The 22,826-nt window shown below is 36.8% G+C and overlaps 1 protein-coding gene across 1 annotated transcript in view; it reads right to left on the minus strand.

The window, feature by feature from the left end:
* PLXDC2 (plexin domain containing 2) overlaps nt 1-22,826 on the minus strand; it is a 432,671-nt gene that overhangs the window by 104,377 nt on the left and 305,468 nt on the right. Inside the window, exons 6-7 of the mRNA XM_026478971.4 lie at nt 21,470-21,588; nt 6,553-6,652 (exon numbers count right to left, since the gene is read on the minus strand). Of these exons, the coding sequence (XP_026334756.1) occupies nt 6,553-6,652; nt 21,470-21,588 (219 nt within the window). The remainder of the gene's footprint in view (nt 1-6,552; nt 6,653-21,469; nt 21,589-22,826) is intronic.

Below are 22,826 nucleotides of genomic sequence, written 5' to 3' on the forward strand. Positions count from 1 at the left end.
TTCATAGATTCTAAAAAACATTCTGAAATATGTTACGATTAACTAATCTGTGATTTCTAATATCCAGACAATTCTTAAATATTTGGTTCTTTTAAAAAAAAATCAAACATATCAAATAGGGTATGTTTGCAATGTATGTATTAAGCAATAGAACGTCACTTTGCATAACACTTTCTATCTTGGAAGAGCTTCATGAAAGGATATTTTATGGGGAAAATGTCATGATTTCTGTTCCTTTTTCCTTTTGTTGAACCTTGAGTGGGCAAGTGCATATGTGGGAACCAAAGCACCTGAGGAAGCTGGGCTGGAAAGAGAAGTAATTTTATCTTCTGTAAAATGAATAATTTTGAAGTGTTTTCCATTTTGCAGACCAAGAAGGTAAGATGACCCAATTTACTAAAGGATTTGTGGATCAGTGTGTCCTTAAATGAATGAAAAGACCCTGATAACTTTGAGACTAACAAGAGAGGCTCAGTTCTTCTAAAAGAGCTTTAGTTGGGTTATGAAAGAAAAAATATCTTCAGTTTGTTCAAGATTATTCATTTCCTCCATAGCTGTCAACATGCTTTTTTTTTTTTTTTTTTAATTACAGTTGCTAAGTAATTGTAACGGAGGTGTCCTACTACCCAATCAAAATTACAAATTGTTTTATTTGGGGAAAATCAGTTATAATGGGATGTTTATATTTGAAAATGTATTATTTAATTGTATCAAAAGTTCTAAGGCTTTTTGAAGGCAAAGAAGAAGTAAAACGTATGTTCTGTATATATTATACCTGAAATATAGTATTTTATTTAAATATGCATATATGGTCTATTATCACCCTGTCCAATGTGGTAATCACTAGTCACATGTATCTCCTTAAATTAAAATTAATTAATGAAATCAAATTAAAAATTCAATTCCCAAACATCACTAGCCACACTTCAAGTGCTAGTAGTCACACGCAGCTAATGAGACCAATACTGAACAGTTCAGATTTAGAATATTTTACAGTGCAGAAAATTCCATTAGACAGTACTGGTCTATGCTATTATGTTTTCTGACAATTGAAGCTTCAGACATTCTGCAGAGTAAAAAACAAATCTTTTTGTTTGATAAGCTTCTTTTTTTTCTTTTTAAGTCTATAAATGTAAATTTGGTCAAGTTCTTTGAAAAATTGCTTCCTGGTCTGTAAAGCTTATAAAGCGACCACATATGACAAACCATATACAATGGTCCTCAAAGAGTTCACTGAACCTCTGAGCATCTTTAAAATACATTTGCTCTCCAAATTAGTTGTGACTTTTATCTTTGAAAATGCTAATATTTCTTATTAAGCTGTGAATAATAACCAGCAAAGGAAAAGCAAGTTGTAGCAGGAACAAGGTCAATAAATTGAAACCAACAGATGCTGATGAGAGAGGGATTGATGTAAAGAAAGAGGCAGAAAATGTACTGCTGGCGAGAAGAATAACGTGGAGTGTTCTCAAGGACTCAGAAATAGCCGTGATCGTTAACTCGGAGAAGAACCGTTTCCAGTTAGGTCGGCAGCTTTCCAGCTTGGTTTCTTGGACAAGAATTCTACGTGTGTGTAAAACTAACTTTCATATTACTAAAATGGCGTTGCTTTACATTCCCAAATAATAGAACTGTGAAGGCAAGAGTGGATTTTCTGGGTTTTCTTGCTGGAAATGTTAGGCTCTTTAAGCTCAGAAGGCAAAGAAAAGGTGAGGCGCAATGGAGAAGGTCAGCACCCTAGAGATTCAGATGGAAATTCAGAGTGTTAAGTTGGAGCAGAGAGAAACAAACGAGTATGAACGGTACTAGTGAGAACTATACATTTATCCGGGAAGATCTCTGCACGCTGCAGGGATGTAAGCCGAGGCTGAGAATTACTTAATAAAGCTATTTAATGAGAAATTATGGAAATGACACATGACCTATGAATACATGACAATGTGAAAACTTTCTGGTAATCTAAGGAATATTAAGGCAACAATGAAATATCAATTTCGTGGATCAAATTTGCAGGGTTTAAGAAATGATAATAGTGTCTGGGAGCACCTGGGGAAATGGGATATCTAATAAAAAGCTGGTGGAAAAGTAAATTGGTACAACCTTTAGAGAGAGCAATTTGTCAAAGTACATAAAAAAAAAACATTAACAGTCAATGGCCACATATTCATTTTTAGAGAGTTGTGTCAACATTTACAAACAAAGATGTTCACCACTGTTCTGCTGGTAATTAATATGAAAAGCAACCAACATGACAAACCAGTGTTCAGACAGGTCACATAAATTATGAAATAAAGCAATCTGCAGCTATTAATGACCACAGTTTAGACAGGTATTTAGCAGTGCAGAAAAGAATGTGTTATACATATTAAGAGAAAAATACACCTATTTTTCTCTCAAAATACTTATAGCCCCATGCCAATTTTCTTAATGTGCACGTGTTGGCATGTGTCTCTACTATAAACACAGGTTTGGATGCAGATACAGGGAAACATTGATTGGTATCTGTCTGTGGTAGATTTACAGACCAATTAAATTCTCTTCTTCGCATTCACTGTTATTTTACAAATTTCTCTGAATTAATATGCACTATGCTTATCATCACAAGTACGTTTTTACATTTGGAGTTCGGTAATGAATAATCGAAGTCATTGTACGTAGACCTGTTTTTCACATCTGGACCTGAGGAGGCCGAATCACCTGATCTCTGTGTTCTTCTGTTTCTAAACTTCTACAAAATATTTTATAAGAAATAGAAGGTGATGCAGAGACCTATGGACAGACAGACAAGACAGACCGAGAAGTCAAGAAACAAAGGATACTTAGTTAGAAAGAATTCAGAGAGAGGGTGTTGAGGTGTTTTCAGGTGGAAATTCCCCGTGGACCCATTTTCCTGAGCACTTGTTTCTGGATGTGGTCATCTTAGCATCGCTGTCTTTTTAAAGTGACAATGTTTTTTTGATTTTTGTGGGTTTTTTAAAGATTTTATTTATTTATTTGACAAAGAGAGACAGAGAGCACAAGCAGGGAGAGCTGCAGGCAGAGGGAGAAGGAGAAGCAGGCTCCCCACCGACTAGGGAGCCCCATGTGGGGCTCTATCCCAGGATCCCAGGATCCTGACCGGAGCTGAAGGCAGATGCTGAACCGACTGAGCCACCCAGGTGTCCCGTGACAACATTGACGCTGATGAAGCAACAATAAAGATGGACACAAACACAGGGCTTACTTGGTGCCAAGCACTGCATGCTAAGTACCCCTTGCATCGTGGGTATTAATATGACCATCTCGTATGTTAAGTTATAGGAATTAAACAAAATGCTCAAGGTCTCATGATTAGTATTCCCACTATGGTATCCCATTCTTTCGGGACTGCTAACTAATTTTTATCTTTTATTTTACTTTTTAGATATAAGGGTTAATTTCACCATGGGTTGTTTTCTTTCCTTTTTTTTTTTTTTTTTTTGGAAGGAGCAAAGGAATTTCCCTTGTAACCTCAGAACTGTTTACTAATTTACTAACAATGCCTGAATTCCCTTTGATATTTTAAACTATCAGATCACCTGATCTTTTTTTTTTTTTTTTAAGATTATTTATTTATTTATTCGACAGAGATAGAGACAGCCAGCGAGAGAGGGAACACAAGCAGGGGGAGTGGGAGAGGAAGAAGCAGGCTCATAGCAGAGGAGCCTGATGTGGGGCTCGATCCCACAACGCCGGGATCACGCCCTGAGCCGAAGGCAGACGCTTAACCGCTGTGCCACCCAGGCGCCCCACCTGATCTTTTTTGAAAGGTAAAGACTACAGTAATAAACAATGCTTGAAAGTTGCATTGAAATCATTTACTATTTGGAAGCCTTTAAAAAACTGAAAAACAAGTTCTTTGTTGTTGATATTATGATGAAAGGGTGGGGAGAAATCTTCATAATAAATAAATTAATCCTACCTACCAGCTTTTCAAATGCTTTACCAAACCTTCACCAACTGATAAGAATGGTATAGCAACTGTGTTCCCACTGGGAAAAATTATTCTCAAGGTTATAGCTTGCATTCCCATGTTGCCATGGGTAGATTAAGCTGAGGATCTGGGCTCTATAACCCGTGTAACCAAAATGATGAAAAGAACAGAAAACTGATCTTGTGAGAACAGGGTCCTATGTAATGCACCTTGCAACAGAGAAGAAAAGAAACTGCTCATTACTTAGAATAATGATCAGTTTTTCCCTAAATTCACTCAGGAGAAGAAAAAAGGGGGAACAGAGATGAATGATTTAAATTCCCTGTAAGGATGACTCCTAAAAATGAGGGTTGTTAAATAAGAGCAGAATTTTGGAAAGGATTTAAATATTTATCTAAATTCTGATTGCACAAATCGGTAACACACAGATCTCTAGGAATCATCTTATAGTCTCAGGAAAAAGTAATAGTTGTCTAACATATTATGCTAATCCTGGCTTAGCCTAATCTCTGGCATATATAGGTACGCTTTTTTTAGGCTGAGAATACAATACGACCATAACACTCCATCTATAGGGAAGCTCATGTAACAGACACTGTTACACCTTATAAATGTGGGAACAGATATTTAAAGAGATTTAAATTTTTCTGTTCCCCAAAAGATTTTTAAATAGAATAGATCAATTCCAGTTTTCTTGCTGAAATGTGGTCCCATCTAAAGGCAGGGATGAGTGGATTCGAAACACAGAACTTCCATTCTTTCTTGGCTAATTTTCTCAGGATGGGGAACAGTGAGGTCAACAGGAGGTGGGAACGGCATTCCAGCAGGCGGCTTGCCTGAGGGAAGCTTTTCCCTACACTTGTGTAATTTTTTTAGATGAATGCTGAATCTCCACTTCAGACATAATCTGTTCCCAAAACTCAGATGAATTTTGCCAATTACTCAATAAAATTTGTATTTGGGAAAGGTATTTTTCCTCAAAACCTAACGGTTATCTTATTACCTTCTAACAAGGGGTGCAGAATTGCAATTTGGGCTCTCCGCTCTTAGCACAATTCTACCATGCTTCGGTTCTGAGACAATACTTGCATATTAAAATACACTTGTAAAAATCTTTTTTTCTTTTGTGCTCGGGTGGGTCTTTTTGTCTAAACAATAATATACCGGAACGTTAATGTGGACCAAGATGTCTTTTGAGGAAGCTGCAAATAACATTCTTTCTCAGAAGAAAAGCACCCACAAATAAACTAAAACTAGTGTTTTACTTGTGTAATAATTGACTCAAGTCATGCTTGATTTAACATCCCTGAAAGAAGGAATGTGAAAAACACTTGTCCTCAAAGGGGAATCAACTGGCTCTCCCAGGACATGGCCTCTTATTTAAGAGGATGTCTTTATGTGCCTGCACATGCTAATATATCCTTGCTTTGTTCACAGTATAATTTTATTGCTGGAAAATCTGCCTCAATTTAACAGTTCCCTCGAATGTTACTTCCCAGTAATTCTCAGCTAATAAGGAGAAAACGCCATGGAGGATTCACATTTTTCACCAAGCCTTATTGCCACAGACGAACATCATTCTAAATCTTAGTTCTAAGAGAAGCCCTGCTACGTTTCCAGCCAATCCAAAAAGTCTAAGAATTTGAAGTCTAAATAATTTCCACTCCATTTACGTTCTGTATTTGAGAGACGGCATACTTAAACAGAATTAGTTTGAGGGAAGACCAAATAGCATATGCATGTGTTAAATTAGGTCTACCCCTATAGTGAAATATAAGAAGGACTTCGAACAAAAAAGGGAAAGAAATGATCTAAGCTTGGGATGTATTTTATTATCATCTCTTGCTTTAAATAAACATGTCTAGGACACAAACATCTTCAGTACTAACACACTCAAGCATCCCTCAGGATTCCTGTTGAAATAGAGGTTTAAAACACAGAAATTTTCAAATGATGGCTATATACATGATCAGAACTACTACCAATGGTGGTTTTCTGAATTTCTAATATGATGAATTTCTAATACGATGAACAGTTGCCCAAGTAATACATATGCTTTTATTCTACAAATGCAAACTAGTTTAGATAAGTGAAAATAATTTACAACAAACAAAACATGTATCTTCTCTGGCAGGTATAGTTCCACCAAGGTTTTTATTTACTTTAATTTACTTTTTCTTTCATCTTCCTCTAGACTCTCACACAAACATGAAAGACATAAAAATGGACACAAAGCTGCTCTTTTGCTGATAAATTTAAGCCAAACAAACAGACGAATAAAACTTATATACCTATCGGTCATTTCTTCATGCTCTTCTTATTAATGAAAGAAATACACCTGTGCAACCAAGCTAACTATCCCAGAGAAACCAAAATTACACACTGTTGGCTCGGCTGTTTAATTTCACTTTGCCTAAATTATTAGTTGAAGATTGACAGAGAGACAGCAAATGCCAATAAGAGTTATAAACCAAATAATACAATTTACAAGCAGCAGTTAAGTGATTCTGTTGTTCAACCTATCGCATCTGCCTGAAGTCAATCTCCTTTAAACTGACCCCCCCAGCAGGCTCAGATTTTGCAGTTACCCTTCTACATACTGGGAATTTGCTGGATCCTGTGGACAACGACAAATGCATCAGACAGCCCCACTTTCACTGGGTGATTGGTCGAACTTATCTGTGTGACCAAGACAGGAATCTGGAAAAGAAAAAGCAGATTGCTATGGGTTAGATGCGAATTTCATTTGGGGTGGGGGCGGGGAGCGTGATCATGCCGTTTGCTGGATAAAATCAGGTGATGGAGACGAAGGACCAGGGAGAGAGCGAGTGGGGATATTAGAGAAGAAAGGCATACGATACCAAACCATAACATCAGTTTAGTGCTTTTGATGGGTTAAAGTGACAAGAGAGTTCCTGGTCCTATAGACAGCTGCTTGAGGATGAAAGTAAACAAATTCTCAGAGAATCTAACTGATGCGGAATGCTGAAAACTCATCACACATAGAGGCACCATGAATAGATTTAGCGCTGGCTGTCACTTCAGAAATAGAGACTCTTCCTGTATCGTTTGTTTTCCTAAAATACTTTATTTTACTTTTCATGGTTTTAAAAAAAAATTCTTGTTTACATCGAAAACCTAAAGAAGGACATATAAGTGCACTGCTAAATATATATTTTAACCGTATCATTGTTGGTTAATAGATAGTGAAACTTGGCAAGTGTTAATGGATGCTGAACCTCACTATTGTGATTGAAACCTATATGGAAAACTTATGAATTATTATGGGTCATCTCAAGGTCACATTCCCTAAATTGAAACCTCGGCAGAACCCAAATCTGAAGATGACAGACATTTTTCACATTTACAGTTTGAAAAATTTTAAAACACATTGAGATTATATGAAATAGTTACAAATGAGAAAAACTCTTAGAGCCAATTTTTCTAGGTTTAGAAAAGGATCGCTGGAGATATGATTACTATCTTTATTACCAGTTTAATAGACATAAAAATGGGCATGAAACCATCTGCAATAAATAAAGGGACAAGAAACAACAAAGGAAGGATAAATGTACCAACAAATCTTAAGGTGGAATAAGCAGACCATGGGGCATCTGTGGATAATTCATTTAAGACCATATTAGATGGGACCTTGTTCTATAAACCATAATATACAGCATAGAAATGAGAAGCAAGGAGAATAACTTGGGTAGAAGATATAATAAGGGCTTTACTCCTTATTTTTGGTCTATGACACCATGAAATTGTGAAAGGGCTATTTTGTTGCAATTAACCAATTAAGAGGAAATTTTAATGTACCTGAAATTTATGGAATTGTCACCAAACAAGTAAATGCAAGATGACATTTTCTCTTTATGTACTAAATTAGTCTATTCTTGACCAGCATTAAGAAATATCTGATGCGGCACCTGGGTGGCTCAGCCAGTTAAGCATTTGGCTCTTGATTTTGGCTCAGGTCATGATCTCAGGATTGTGAAATTGAGCCCTGAGACTGGCTCACGCTCAGCGTGTAGTCTGCTTGTCCCTCTCCCTCTTCCTCTCTGCTCTTTCTCTCTCTCAAATAAATAAATAAAAATCTGTTTGTTTTTTTTTTTAAGAAGTATTCTGATATTTGGACAACAGAAACAAAACAAAGCCAACATTTCTGTCCCTACTAAAGGAAACTCTGACATACTTTATTTAGTGATTACTAAGCCATACTCATTATCAATATATGTAATTCCTTTTCTTAGTGGACATAATATATTAATGCTAATATAAGTGTAATTTATATTTAAGACAGACTTATAGGGGTGCCTGGGTTGCTTAGTTGGTTAAGTGACTGCCTCTGGCTGGGGTCATGATCTCGGGGTCCTGGGATCTGGCCCCCCATCAGGCTCTCTGCTCAGCAGGGAGTCTGCTTCCCCTCTCCTGCCCCTCCCCACCTGTTTGTGCTCTCTCCCTCTCTCTAAAAACATAAAAAAGACAGACATAATTAAAGAAGAAAAGACAAAAATTAGAAAAAAAGACAATATTTCCAGTTCCAGTTATATTTTGTATATCCCAATAAGACAAAGTCACAATTCACAAACAGCATTATCCCTACATGCCTGATCAGTAGTAAGTATGAAAGCTTTGGTAAGCTGTATTCATCACTTGCTTACATTCTCCAACACCTGTGACTGCAATTTTCCTCTGCAAGGTGAGATATATTTTACCAGATAATTCTGTGGTGACTGTATTTCTTCTTTTCCCATACTCAAAGCAGAACTTGAGTTTGTTTTGCTATTAACTGCAAAATGCTATTATACTGCCACGAGTATTATATTTTTATAGAAGAGCTTGTTTTTTGGGTCACATGTTTGGATTCCTGCAGATCTCCTAGTATAGTTGCTTTCCCATCTTTACACATTTTCAATTTCACCTCTTCAATCTTTCTTTCTTATCTCTTTCCTCTCCTAGCTATCTTTCATTTTTATTTCATTACTCCATCTCTTTCCTTCCTTTCACTCCCTTCCTTTATATTTTGTCTGTAAGTCAAACCTTCTCCTCCTGTGCTTTTTGCCTGTGGTGGACTGATTATACTAATGGCCTCCATCAGTGGCCTCCTTGTATCCATGCCCTTTGCCTTGTCACTTTTGGTCCCCTCCCACTTGGACTCTGGCTCAGTAATATGGCAAAGAATGATGACAGCAAATGTGAAGCAAAAGACAGGATTGAAAATGTGCTTGGCCATTTCCGCCTCCTTTCTTGGACCCCTGCCAGTTCCATGAGAATGTATGCTGTTGGTCTGCTGAAAATATAAGGGAGGCACATGGAGGAACGTTTCCTCTCCAGCAGAGGTCATCTTTGAACAGCTAGTCCTTAGCCAATCCACCAGCTAACAGCTGGCACATGAATGAGCCCTGTTGAGATCAGCAGAGTCCAAACCAGATCAATAGAACTGCCAAGTTGATCCATAGGTATCTTGTGAGAAATAAGAAGTGTTGTTGTTTTAAGGAATGACATTTTGGGGTGATTTGTTACATAGCAATACTAACCAATACATTTTCTATTAGAGATCTAACAGCAAATACAAACTTCACTGGGTATTTCTACATAAAATGAAGAAGCATTCTTCCTCCTAGGTTTCAGGGAATCAGATAAATATCTTCTTTACTTCTAGGTACAATTAAACTTGAAAGATGGGAATGTTCCAGTAGAAAAGTTTCATTTTCTGCATCTTGCTTTCACTCTTCTGTATCTCTTTATTTCCTAGTTTATGCTTTTTCCTCTGGATTCCAAAAAATGGCGACCAATGTGTCTAAGTTACCTAGATTCAGACTCATTTAACCTAAGGAAAACCCATCCCAAACCAAAATGGGTAGCCTAACAATGTAGACAGTTTTCTGTCACTGAAAACAATCCCACCATAAATTGGCCAGCCCTTTAGGAAGATAGTTGTAGATGACCTGTAAGGACCCTTTCAAGCCTCAGTTTGATGATTTCACTCTATAGAATGATCTTGACTTTTCCAAGATTCAACAAGTAAACTGTTAACAAGGGTGAAATACTTTATCTATTTGTCAAGAGAACTGAGGTAGGTAGAAATCATTGTCTGCTTCTAGGAGAAACATTTTAACTTGCTGCCAGTGTTCTAGTTATACTTATTCATAGGACAGTGACTTCTGAGGACTGTGTCTGACAAACGACTACTACCATAAATATCTCTATTATGAATCTTAAAATAATGTGGAAATATAAAGTAGAAAATGAATTTCTGAGACTATTATTTACTATATAAAAATTATTTTCCCCAAAAGGCATATATACTCTAGATGCTATTGGATAAGATAGAATTCCTTCACTCATTTATTAGATATTAACTAAATATTTTCTGTGTATTATTGTAGGGATTATAGAAGAGAACAGAACAAAGATCCTGCTCTCACTGAGCTTATATTCTAGAGGGCCGAGATGAACATAACAAGTGAATGTAAAAAATAAAGTATGCTGGGAAGTGGCAAGTGCTAAGGAGAAAACTAAAGTGTGGTAAAGAGAGGGAAGGGGATGGGGGCCACCTTAGGAGTCACAGAAAGTTTCTGTGATGAGATGACTTTTCTGTAGTCATGAGCTTGCCATGTGGATATTTGAGGAAAACTCTGAGTAGAAGGACCAGTACAGGCAAAGGCTTTGACTTAACTGTTTTTTGGTGTCTTTCAGAATGAAAAGGTTATCACTGGAGAAGAAGGAGTAAATAAGATTGTCACAGGAGATGAGAGGCGGTGGAGGCAGATCATAGGGAGCATGCATTCCCCGCAAGCATGGGCAATGACTGAACTTGATTCATGCTGTACAGTGAAGGTTTAGAGGACTTTGAAGAGTGGAAGAATGTTCTCTTACATCTGAAAAAGATCACCCTGGCTGCTGTGTGATCAAGACTGTAGGGAGCAAGGGGTGACAGAGAAACGAATTAGGAAGGTATCACAGTTGTCTGGATAAGGGATGGGTGGCTTGGACTATACTAGAGTGATACATGTGGGAAGGGGAAGCAATGGAAAGATGGATTCCAGATGAATTGTGAAGGTACTGCTATGAAGCCATGGCATGGATTTGAGGAGGGTGGGAGAAAGAGGAGAGCCAATGGTGTCACCACGGCCTTGGTCTGAGTAGCAGGAAGAATGGCATTGAGCTCTTCATCGGCCACTGTGTTGTGCACCGGCAGGGGTGCTTTCACACTCAGGCCATGAGAAGGGAGTTGTCTGCCTGTGCGGTGGGCCACCTGGGCAGCACTGAAGAAGAGTAGTGAAATGTCCAGAGATGGACAAGATGAGAAGCGGGAGGTTTGGAAAAGGATGATTTTATGGCAGTACCACTGGCCTCAAATGCTTTTCTTTAAAATTTTATAGAGTTCATGAATACAAGCACAGATTTTCTAAAACTGTGGTCTTTTATTATATATTTTATTGAATATTAAAATGAAAATGTACAAGAAGCTCTTAATTCCCCACATTTTCCAAGAAGGCACCCAAGCCTTTTATGAAATAATTACATATCAGGTTTTGAAAACACTACTTTTGGCAATTGAATTAAATGTTTCATATTATAAAAGATTAATGAGGAAAAGATGAACAATTCCAGGCTTTCTCACAGATTTCTTTCAGAAATAGTCTGCCTCTTTCCACCTGATATTGTCATATATTCTTTTTACCTTGCTTTCTTGGACTGTAATTTTTTTATTTCAAGACATCAAAGGCACGGGGCTGTTCTCTCAAAGGATCATTCATCCTCTCACTTACTGCAGGTAAGGAACTGGGCTGTGTAAGCTCTCTGTGAGCAAGTCAGACCAGTCTGCATGTGAGTATTTAATTAGAGACCATTCTGATGAATCAGGAGGACTGTTAAAAGTTGCATTTAACTTGAATTACTTTGACTAATAGCAACAAAGCAATTGTGTGTGTGTGTGTGTGTGTGTGTCTGTGTCTGTGTCTAAATAAACCATCTAGAATTATAGCCAGTGTCACACAAAATTAGTATAAGAAAGGTTCTGTCATATCATCAGTCATCTAGTCTACAGAAGAGTCTCTATGTACAAGGATGTGAAGGACTCAAGTCAGAGAAGCTACAGCCAATGATGATGTCCAAGCACGAAAACTAAACATTTTGCTTTATGGGAAGCTATATTTTTTTATCCTTTCTACAAATTTCCACTATTCTCAAAATGTTTCCTAAGTTAGTTCCTGGGGTTTTCAGGAAGCCATTCTGAAATAGTAGCAACTCTAAACTACAGAAGCTGCTTCTTCTTCTTCTTCTTCTTCTTCTTCTTCTTCTTCTTTTTTTTTTTAAGAAAAAAAGAAATGTAGCTTCATTATTTCCAAGTGCCTGTAACAGTTGCCTTTTTATGATTGAAGCAAAGTTAAGTTTTCACTCAGCCTCTGTATGATTTGTATCGAATCATAAATTTCTGAGAATGAGTTTTACAATTACATTCATTCCACAGGATAGTTACAGAAAAGGAACATTAGCACTGGCTAAAATATGCTTCCATTTCAACTTAACACAGCGTGTATAAATTCTTTTTTTTTTTTTTTTTAGGTGTTTGAATTTTCATTCCAGTTTACAGGACACAGATAAGTTTATTATTTAAGTATAAATTTTTCTATAAGTGATATAGTGAAGCAAATGAAGTCTAGATGCTGAAAGGAGTTGCAATAAGCAGATGAAATTAAGGTAGGAAAAATATCAGGGATGGGCCAAGGTAGGGCAGAGACACTGGTCTTCTCTATTCCGTGGTGTGGTGTCATTCTCCAGGACACAGAGGCCCAACATGACACATAAAATGAAGTTTTACATCTCTCTGTAACAGTTAGGGAGAGAACGGCACGCTGCTTGAGTCAGACGTAATGGAACTTTATTTTCCTCTCTCTTCTGCACTGCAAACCTCACCAAAACATTTGTTTCCATTTTGCCCCAGCCATCTATCTAATAGGCGGCACAGCATCTCGGCACGGGCTTGACTGTGTGGTGTGTTCGAAGTATGAATCACATGCCTACCATGGGAGAAGAATTACTCTACGCTCATTTTCGTTCACTCGCTAATCAGCAACATGGTGTCCAGTAGGTTAATACATATACATTTAAGAAAACCCAAAGCTTATTATTTTACCCCTTCTTACCTGCATTGACCTTTAGCTTTAACTTTTAACCTTTAACTTTTAACTTTCTACCTCATCGTCTTGAAATGTCAGATCTAGCTTCTGTGTTACTCAGTAGGGCATCCAATTATAAGAAGTCATGCTTTTATTTATTACAATCAAAACAACCCATAAAGTGCTCGGTATTAGTGCTTAGTTGTCTGAAAACTGCATTCCAACAGAAAGGCTTTCAATTCAATTTGACAATATAAAAATCCATTTGCTTTCCTGAATATGGTTAACATTTTACACAATTATTTTAATCCCTTTTTAGCTTAGAGTTACTGAACTCTTTTCATATGCCAGGTATTGAGCACGATGGTGTGAAAGCAAAGGAGAGCCATAAGCCAAAGATAGGTTCTTAACATTCCTCTGTCCCCCATCTTCATAATCACAGCCTATAGGATGTCTGGAAGCAGACAACATACAGCTGATGAGTAAGGACAGCCCCTCTATTAGAAGAGGAGTTTCAAACTGAATCTCTACATAAACTAGCGCTAGCCTGGGGTAAGAAACAAGAAATTGCTGTGGGAGAAACTGGAGGGAACATACCCTGAGCACACTTCCCAGCCAACGGCTGCTATGTAGAAATGTAGAGCAAGTGACGGGAGGCTTTTGATTTCTCAAGGGGCAATGCAAATTTGTATTTGTATTTAAAACCCATTGATATCTAAATGTTGGCAACAAATCCATTTTACAAATACACACAGACACACACAGACACACACAGACACAGACACAGACACACACACACACACACACACACACACACACACACAATCACTGGGACCTCTGATTTAAAGACTGTCCCCAACAGAAGTAACAACTAGAGTTGGAGCTTCATATAAAATAAGACAATGAGGCAGATGTCTGTCTGAAGAAGGCGGTGTAACTGGGCTCAGGACAGTAAAACCATGGTGGGAACTTTCTCTGGGCCTACAGCTAGACGAGGGAGCTTGTCTATACATGGCCAGGGAATAATGCACAAGGGGAAAAGAGCGGGCACTGGGAAACTCCTTGGGCTTGGAAAGACCTTTCACCTCAGAGAAGTAGGTCTTCAAGGAGAAAGTGCACCATAAAGATTAAATACATTGCCCAAGAACACATAACAGTTACGGGCAGGGCCAGCATTAGAACAAGTTTCTGTTGCTTTTTTATTTTTTTAAAGATTTATTTATTTATTTTAGAGAGAGAGAGAACACATAAGTGGGGGGAGGGGCAGAGGGAGAGACAGAATCCTCAAGCAGACTCCCTGCTAAGTGTGGAGTCCAATGTGGGGCTCGATCCCAGGACCCTGAGATCATGACCTGAGCTGAAATCAAGCGTCAGGCGCTTAACCCACTGAGCCACCCAGGCGCCCCCAAGGTTCTGCTTCTAAAATTGTTTCTTCTAGGTAGGTCCTTCTACCTTTGCTACTTTGTATTTATTTATTTATTTATACCTATGGCATTTGTTATTGGAGCATTATAAAGGGAAAATGGTTCAATTTGTCATTTTCTTACACTGTGGAATTAAAAAGAAATGAAAACATCAGGAGCTTTTATATGTGATATAACTAAAAAAATAAAATACATCCACAAATGCAAATGAATTAGATCCTAAATAAAGGCATGTAGATACAATTTTATATTTCATGTATTTAAAATACAGACAACACTATAATGTAAAATCATGTGTCTACATCTTCTTTAGAATGATTTCTTGAGACTTTATAATCAGCATTTTTTGTCATCTGGGTTTTGTCAACCTGGCATCATAAACTAATTAAATAAATGTTATTTGAGTAAAAATATATAAATATATGAACATATAATGTATAGGTATATATTTCATGCATATATGTATATGTGTGTGTGTGTGTGTGTGTGTGTGTGTATACACATACATATAACTCTACTGGCACAACTATAAAGTTTTTTGGATGCATATATATTATATAAACACATGTCCAACATTCTCACACACAGAGCAATAGCCATAAGCGCAAATAACTTCATATCAATGGCAAATGTTTCACTGCTCAGGTCTTTTTGGGTTTCTTTTATGCTCTTGGATTATTTTTTTCCATAAATTCTACAAGCTCAGCAAGTGTTCATCTTTCAATACTTTCAGGATGATTACCATGAATGAAGAAGCATTACAGTTTAAATAAGAGAAACAGTCTTAAAAGAAATTTTAAAAAATGCATTAAGGGTGCCATTTAAACCTACACCTAGCTGGCAATGGTGATTTATGAACTATGCATTCTTCCACAGAAACAGTGGATGTTACACTGAAGTACATTAAGTTTAAATACTTACATGGTAAAATAGATTAGAAAGTGATTTTATTTAATAAACAATAAAGTTCCTCTATACTGACCTCCTCTAAAATTTGCTGAAGGAGATAGTAAGGTATTCAACCAAGAAAATGGATAGAATAGGTCGACTCGCAGGTAGGGTATACACTCTATGATTTCCCCCTGCTGCCATATAGAAGGATTATATGACTTTCTTTTTTTTTTAAATTGCATTGTCTGAAATTGATGATTACCCTGTCCCTCCCATGAGCTGGTAAAAAAAAAATGACCAAATTTGCAAGAGAAACAAAAAGAATCACATCCTCCCCTATTTTGTATCTAAAGTAACAATAAATTCAAAATACAAGAGGAGAAATAATGCAATAAATTCAAAATACAAAAGAGAAACACAAGTCAGAGGAAATGCAACTTCTGAAAAATGATGGTATACTAGGAAAGACAGCATCAGGATCGTAAGAAATCTGACTTCAAACCCCTAATGTTTTTGGAATGAAATCTGTGAATAGGTAGGTTCCTTGTTACATTATCCATGGTCCCATATTTTAGGTCTGTATCTACTGTAATCAAGCAAACAAGCCTCATTATTCAATAGTAACTAAAAGTAATATAAAGAACATGGGCTCTAGGTCACAGCTGGTTATTAACAGAATAGGAAATGGAAATATGATTTTCCAAATTCCAATTGTCTAAGAAAGGGTGCGTGTTTTATTTTTTAACCTATGTACAACCTCTTTTCATTTTTTAAAAGATTAATAAAATAAATAAGATAAATGCTATAAAGGGCAAACCATTCTTACCTGTGCTCTCGAGGGGGCAGAGTTATAGTACAATAATGACTAGCCAGGAAAGACTGTCCAAGATATTGAAGTTAGTGAAGCAGTTCAGTCATTTCTCTTTCTTTCTTTCTTTCTTTCTTTCTTTCTTTCTTTCTTTCTTTCTTTCTTTCTTTCTTCTTCCTTCCTTCCTTCCTTCCTTCCTTCCTTCCTTCCTTCCTTCCCTTTTTTTAAAAAAATTTATTTACTTATTTTAGAGAGAGAGTGCATGAGAACAGGGGTGGGGTGGGAGGGGTAAAGCAAAGGGAGAGAGAAATTTAAGCAGACTTCTCACTGAGTATGGTGTGTGACACAGGACTCAACAGGGGGCTCAATCTCGTGACCCCTAGATCAGGACCCAGAGATCATGACCTAAACTGAAAACGAGTCAGATGCTCACTGTACCATCCAGTCGCCCCCAGTTTAGCTATTTCTTGAAAAGGAAGCTTGGAGGGAGGCAGTACTGTACAGTGATTAGGCCTACAGGCTCTGAAGTCATATTGCCTTGGATGAATCTTTAATAATTTTGAGAAAGTTACTGAATGTCTGTAGGTGTTTCAGTTTTCTTCTCTATAAATGATAAAAGCAACTAACTCTTTTTTTAGTGAGAATTATATGAGAGAAATTTTAAGCACTTAGGTCTCTGGCTGGCATATATGAAGAGCTCAGTAAATACTAGATTGTATCAAATTAGGAGATAGTTATTAAAAGTGAATGGGACTTACGGTCATGGCAGACAAACTTGTAAAAGACCATTTCTCCTACTGAGATCAAGCAGGAAAGATAAACAACATATGGAAAGTACCTGTTGAAGGCATCAGGTGACTAGCAAAGAGCAAAGACTTGAAAAGACAAGATTCCAGAGAAAGGAAATCACAGAAGTGAATGCAATACCACTTTCCTATCAAGGCATTTGGCAATTTACAAGCAGATTTAGAGACTGAGAAAGTGAACAGAACTTCAGACAGTCTCATGGAGCTGAGGAAAACACAGGGGTTCAGGGCCATTAAGGCAAAAGGTCCTGTAGTAAAACCCAGGCCTGGGTGGAGATTCCTGAGGGTCTACTTTCTAAGAGTATGTGCTAACCAGAAATACACCAGTCTTTACAAGGACTGATGCTCAGCTTGGAATGAGGTTAGCCCTGACAGTATTAAACTAATCTGTTCCATCCTACCTGCCAAACAGAAAAAGGAAACCCTCACTGGAGGAAGAAAACATCATCCACAACCTCAAGTATCATTTTAGTAGTTTGTAAACAATGCCCAACATCCAATCAAAAATTATCTGGCATGCAAGGAGACAGGACCAACGAATGAAAATCTAGAGGAGAAGGAAGAAAAAGACAGATGGCAGAAACAGATCCATAGGAAATCTAGATATTAGTCATCAGCCATAAACTTTAAAGGAACTGTTATTAATATATTTAGGAAAGAGAGGGCAAGACGGTTAATTTTATCAAGAAATTAAATCTATGCACAAGACACAAATGGATACTATGAAATTGGAAAATGCATAAAGTGAACAGTTGGTAATCCGATAGAAAATTAAGAAAAAGACAATATGCTTTTCTGGCTTTTGCTTCATCCTAAGTCAACGGTATCTTTGAAGTGAACTAAAATAAACAGCTGTGTAACAATGGGGATCTATAACTTAAAACAGAATTTTAAGGCTTTGGTTCAACAATACAGAGCTACAACCTCAGGAGAGATAACTTATTTCTTTAAAGGAATCAGAGCCTCCACTATTCCTCTCACCAGTATGGCTAGAAGAACACTGGGATTTTGATGGGTGAAAATTGAATGCCCCAAACAAATCTGTATTCACTCTTATTTTAAACAGCAGTAGTACTCTCCTATCTCAATCCTATTACAAGCAAAATTGTTATAAGTGCAAATGTATGTTCCAATTTTGACCATTATTGATCTAGTTTGCACTGTGAAAAATTATACTGTTGGAGAAATTACTGTATGAGAAACATGACAGAGTTTAAGGTCATCTGAGTGGTTAGTACGGGGAGTTGGCACTTTAAGAGTTACTAAAAGAAACAATTATCTACTGGAATAAATCACTTGAGGGAAATAAAAATGAAATTTGTGTCAGGAAGTTTATTCAATGCCTTACTAATTTTACTCTACAATTAAACCAAGTGCTCTATTGGTAGTTTTTGAACACATCAGATTTTTTTCTCTCACTCACATAAAATAAAATAAAACAAAGCTGGTATTAGCCAGTTAGAAGCAACTTAGTACAGAAAGAATTGCACTTAGTTCCCTATCTATAATGTTGGCTCTGTAAATTTAACCTGGACAGGAACACAAAATTATACTCTTTATTATGTCTTTATGATTTCGCTAGCTCTATAACTTAACTAGGAGTACTTCCGTTTTTTTTTTTTTTTAAAGATTTTATTTATTTATTTGACAGAGAGAGAGACAGCCAGCAAGAGTGGGAACACAAGCAGGGGAAGTGGGAAAGGAAGAAGCAGGCACCCAGCGGAGGAGCCTGATGTGGGGCTCGATCCCAGAACCCTGGGATCACGCCCTGAGCTGACGGCAGAGACGCTTAACGACTGAGCCATCCGGGCATCCCTAACTAGGAGTACTTCTAACTGTATGAGATCGTAATTGTGTCATATGTTGGAGTCAGATAAAAAGATTATTAAACACCAAACATTAACCAATATTTATTAAAAAAACAAATGAAAGATATATTTGTGAATTGTTATACATAATCTCCTTGGGAAAAAAAATGTTGAGGTACCTTGGAATCACCAAATTAGAGCCTTTAGTCCTGGATTTGTCCTTAACTAGCTCTGTGTCCTTAAGCATGTCATTTAACCTTTCTGATGCAGTCTGCTTAGCTATAAAATAAAGATAATTGTGTATGATCTAATTCCATAACTAGGCTACACACATTTGTTAAAACCTTCATGTGCCAGTGCCTTTATGAATATTAAGAATATAAGATATCACTGAAGAATTGAAAACTATACTGTATAGGAAAGCACTTTGTCAAGGTTAATATATTATGCAAACAACTGTTTTATGCTATTGTGATCAAAAATGTTTTTCTAGAAGTGTTAGAAGTGTCTAGCTATAAGTGTCTAGCTTTCTCCTCAAATGCAAGGGAACCTTACTGCGGCCAATTTTACAAACAGAAATTTGCAACAGCAAAATAAAATGCCTGACAATTATTGGAAAAATATTCAGGGAGAATATGAAATAAAAAGCCGCTTTCTAACCAGACAGAGAAAGGACAATAAGACAAATAATAAAGTAGTGACTTCTTTAGAACTCTGAGTTCAGAAGGACTAGTGTTCAATAGGATAATAGTCTGGAAACATAAAGAAAGTATTAAAATTGCCTATCAGTGCAATATTCCCCATGACAAAACAGGAAAATCACAGTGGAAAACTTTTCTTTGATTAATAAAGAAAAAAAACATTTTAAAAATACCAAATCCACTACAAAGAAGGAACAGGAAAAATGAACTGCTACTCTGCAATGTGAGGCACCCATTGAGAACAGTATAAAAATGATGATTTTAATAATAAAGATTAGGAACAGAGACCACAATAAAAACAAACAAACAAACAAACAAACAAAACCCTCTGTTTTGAAAAAGCCCACAGTCAGTGAAATTTAAGACCCTAGACTTTCTGACTCTACATCTTTCCAGAAACTTTGCCACTGCTGGTTAAAATACTTGAAAACTAACATTCTATAACGATACTCTGCAGTCTCAGGATTATACTAGATTATTATGAAAACTAGAAATGAATGAGTCCCTTTGAGCTCTATTCTCCCATCTTGCAAGTAAGGTGATATAAGAATATGATGGGCTATGATACCAAAACATAGCTGAGCAAAAAGAAGCACCAAGCAGACCAGATTCTATATTCTATTCTGTTTATATTATTGCCCCAAGTAAACGATTAATTCCACATGGAAGAATTCTTCAAAGGAGTGGAAATATTTAAAATGACTATAGGATTTCCAACAGCTGACCTAGTTAATTGCAATATAACTACCCCTCACTTTATAGAAAAGATGTATCTCAGAAGACTTGACCAAAGTGAATCATTTTAAAATTGTTGACATCCTTTTAATAGTCAGGGATTCATTTGCTAACAAAAAATAACCCTTCAAATGAGATACTGAGTCTGTATTATTATAAATACCCATTAACCCATGAGTTAATAATGCCCATCATCAATTCATATTGTCAAAATTTCTCTCATGCCTAGTGACTGCCGAAAACATCACATCTATTGTTCCCGGAATTTTATTCTTATATTTGTTTTCTTCCCCAAAAGTTTAGGTTGTCTAATAGACTGTGATTATATATTGTCAATAGAGTTTTTAAACTAAACATGCTATTATTCTAATTTAGACATTCTGTAAATTTAAGGCTATAATTTAGTAAATTGCCATTCTTTACTTTGTGAATTTGGTAAAATGAAAGAAACCATAAGTTTAAATTCCATTATTCTTTCTGTCACTTAGAACGCTAATTAATTTTGCCTATCAGGTTGAAATATGCACAGGGAATTGTGGGTCCTGATATGCTTTCAGTATTGGGTCACTGAGCCACACAAATTTTCATGTATACTAATACTGTGGAATTAGAATCAAAACATGTCACAGAAATTAACAAGGCAAAAAGAAACAAAAAATAAATATAATCAAATGTAGGAGAGAAATCCTTCCAAGTTGGAAATACTTTTTCTTGGAGATATTTCATTATAATATCATCAGGATATAATCAATAATTCTATGAAATTCATCAATCATAATGCCAATGATATCAGAATACAAAACAAAATCCAAAGAATTAACAATCAGTGCTACCTAGTTGATTAAAAAATTTTTTTGTATGAAGCAAAAGAAACCATGACATGAGGGGCGCCTGGGTGGCGCAGCAGTTAAAGCGTCTGCCTTCAGCTCAGGGGGTGATCCCGGCGTTATGGGATCAAGCCCCACATCAGGCTCCTCCGCTATGAGCCTGCTTCTTCCTCTCCCACTCCCCCTGCTTGTGTTCCCTCTCTCGCTGGCTGTCTCTACCTCTGTCGAATAAATAAATAAAATCTTAAAAAAAAAAAAAAAAAGAAACCATGACATGAGAAAGTGATCTGAGGTTCTTGACTATAAAATGTCCCTTTCTTGACGCTTGGAGAAAAAGATAGAGAGAGGTCAAGATCAAGGGGAAAGGACATCAGCAATACATTACTTACTTCTTTGTATCCGAAGATGATGCGTCCATCCATGAGGAGGGTTGCCTGGAATGTGAAGCTTCCCAGGTTGTAATTATCCTGGAGATGTACATGGTCCCACTGGACAACAAGGGCTGTGCCTATAAACCCCATTGAAACAGAAGAAATGCATTGATAAAAATATATCAATCAATTCTGGTGAGAGACTTCACAACACCATGGATATAGTCTTCAAATCCAGTAGTTGTGCCATTTGAATTTTATGTGGTTAATTGGAATTCTGTTATTGAAATAGTATTTGGGATATTTTTAAACAATTGAGTATTCTCTAAATATTTAGTAAAATCTAATCTCATACTGAGGTTAATATTGAGCCCAGTATGAGGGAATTTTGCCTTAGGAAGTCCATTAATGTTAATGGGTACTGTCTGCTTAAATTTCTATGAGCCGCTTTCGAAATGCAGCCCAAGTGGATTGAATGAACTTCAAATACATTTGACAAATGCTGAGAAAGAAACGAACACGTTCAGGAAAGCTAGAATCATATATAAAAGACCTGAAAATGTCTCTGCGATACTTAGAATTATACCCTTCCTTCAGCACTAATGGGAATTTTCTTCTCTGGTTCACAATGCCTGCATTTCTGTCTTTGTTGTATTGCTTCAAGGAGGCTGCCAGGCAGCCTGAAGGGCCCCAAGCAAAGATTTCTGAAGCCTGCTTGAAGTTCGCTGGGATGAACGGACCTTTAGTGCTATGTTTCATATTCTGATGAGTCAATTTGCCAGAATTAACTATAAAACTATTAACATGAAATGTGAACTGAAACAGTTTAATAGCCACCGATGAGAAGTCATAGTTTGGTTTTAAATGGCATTTTTATTTTCTATTTTTTCCTGAAAGAAAAACAAAATGAGCAGCTCAGACATTTGCTTAGCTCTAAGTATTGCATTTTTCGGTTGGTTTAAAAAAAAAAATCATGTTTACTTCTGTGAAAAATGTTTTACAGAAAGGAAAAAAATGTTTTTACAGAAAATGAAATTCACAGAACTAAAAGAGATACACTTATCTCCCAGGTCAGTAAACATCTGATTAAAAAGGAAAAAAACCAAGATTGTATGACAGAGAGCTTCTGGGTTAGTGGAGATGGGGAGTTGCTGGGAGAGTAGTGTGCCCAGGGAGGGCATGCAAGCTCTGTGCCTCTTCCCACATGCCTTGCCCTATGCCCTCCTTCCATCTGACTGCTCATGAGTTAATCCCTGTACCTGATGATTGATGTAAAAAGAATACTGTCTTCACTGTGTTTTTGAGTTCAACATAATGCTGAGAGCTTTTGACCAAGATGGTGACATAGGAGGCTTCTGAATTTCCCTCCTCCCAT

This window comes from Ursus arctos, unplaced genomic scaffold (genome assembly GCF_023065955.2).
Source record: "Ursus arctos isolate Adak ecotype North America unplaced genomic scaffold, UrsArc2.0 scaffold_30, whole genome shotgun sequence".
NCBI classification, from domain to species: domain Eukaryota; kingdom Metazoa; phylum Chordata; class Mammalia; order Carnivora; family Ursidae; genus Ursus; species Ursus arctos.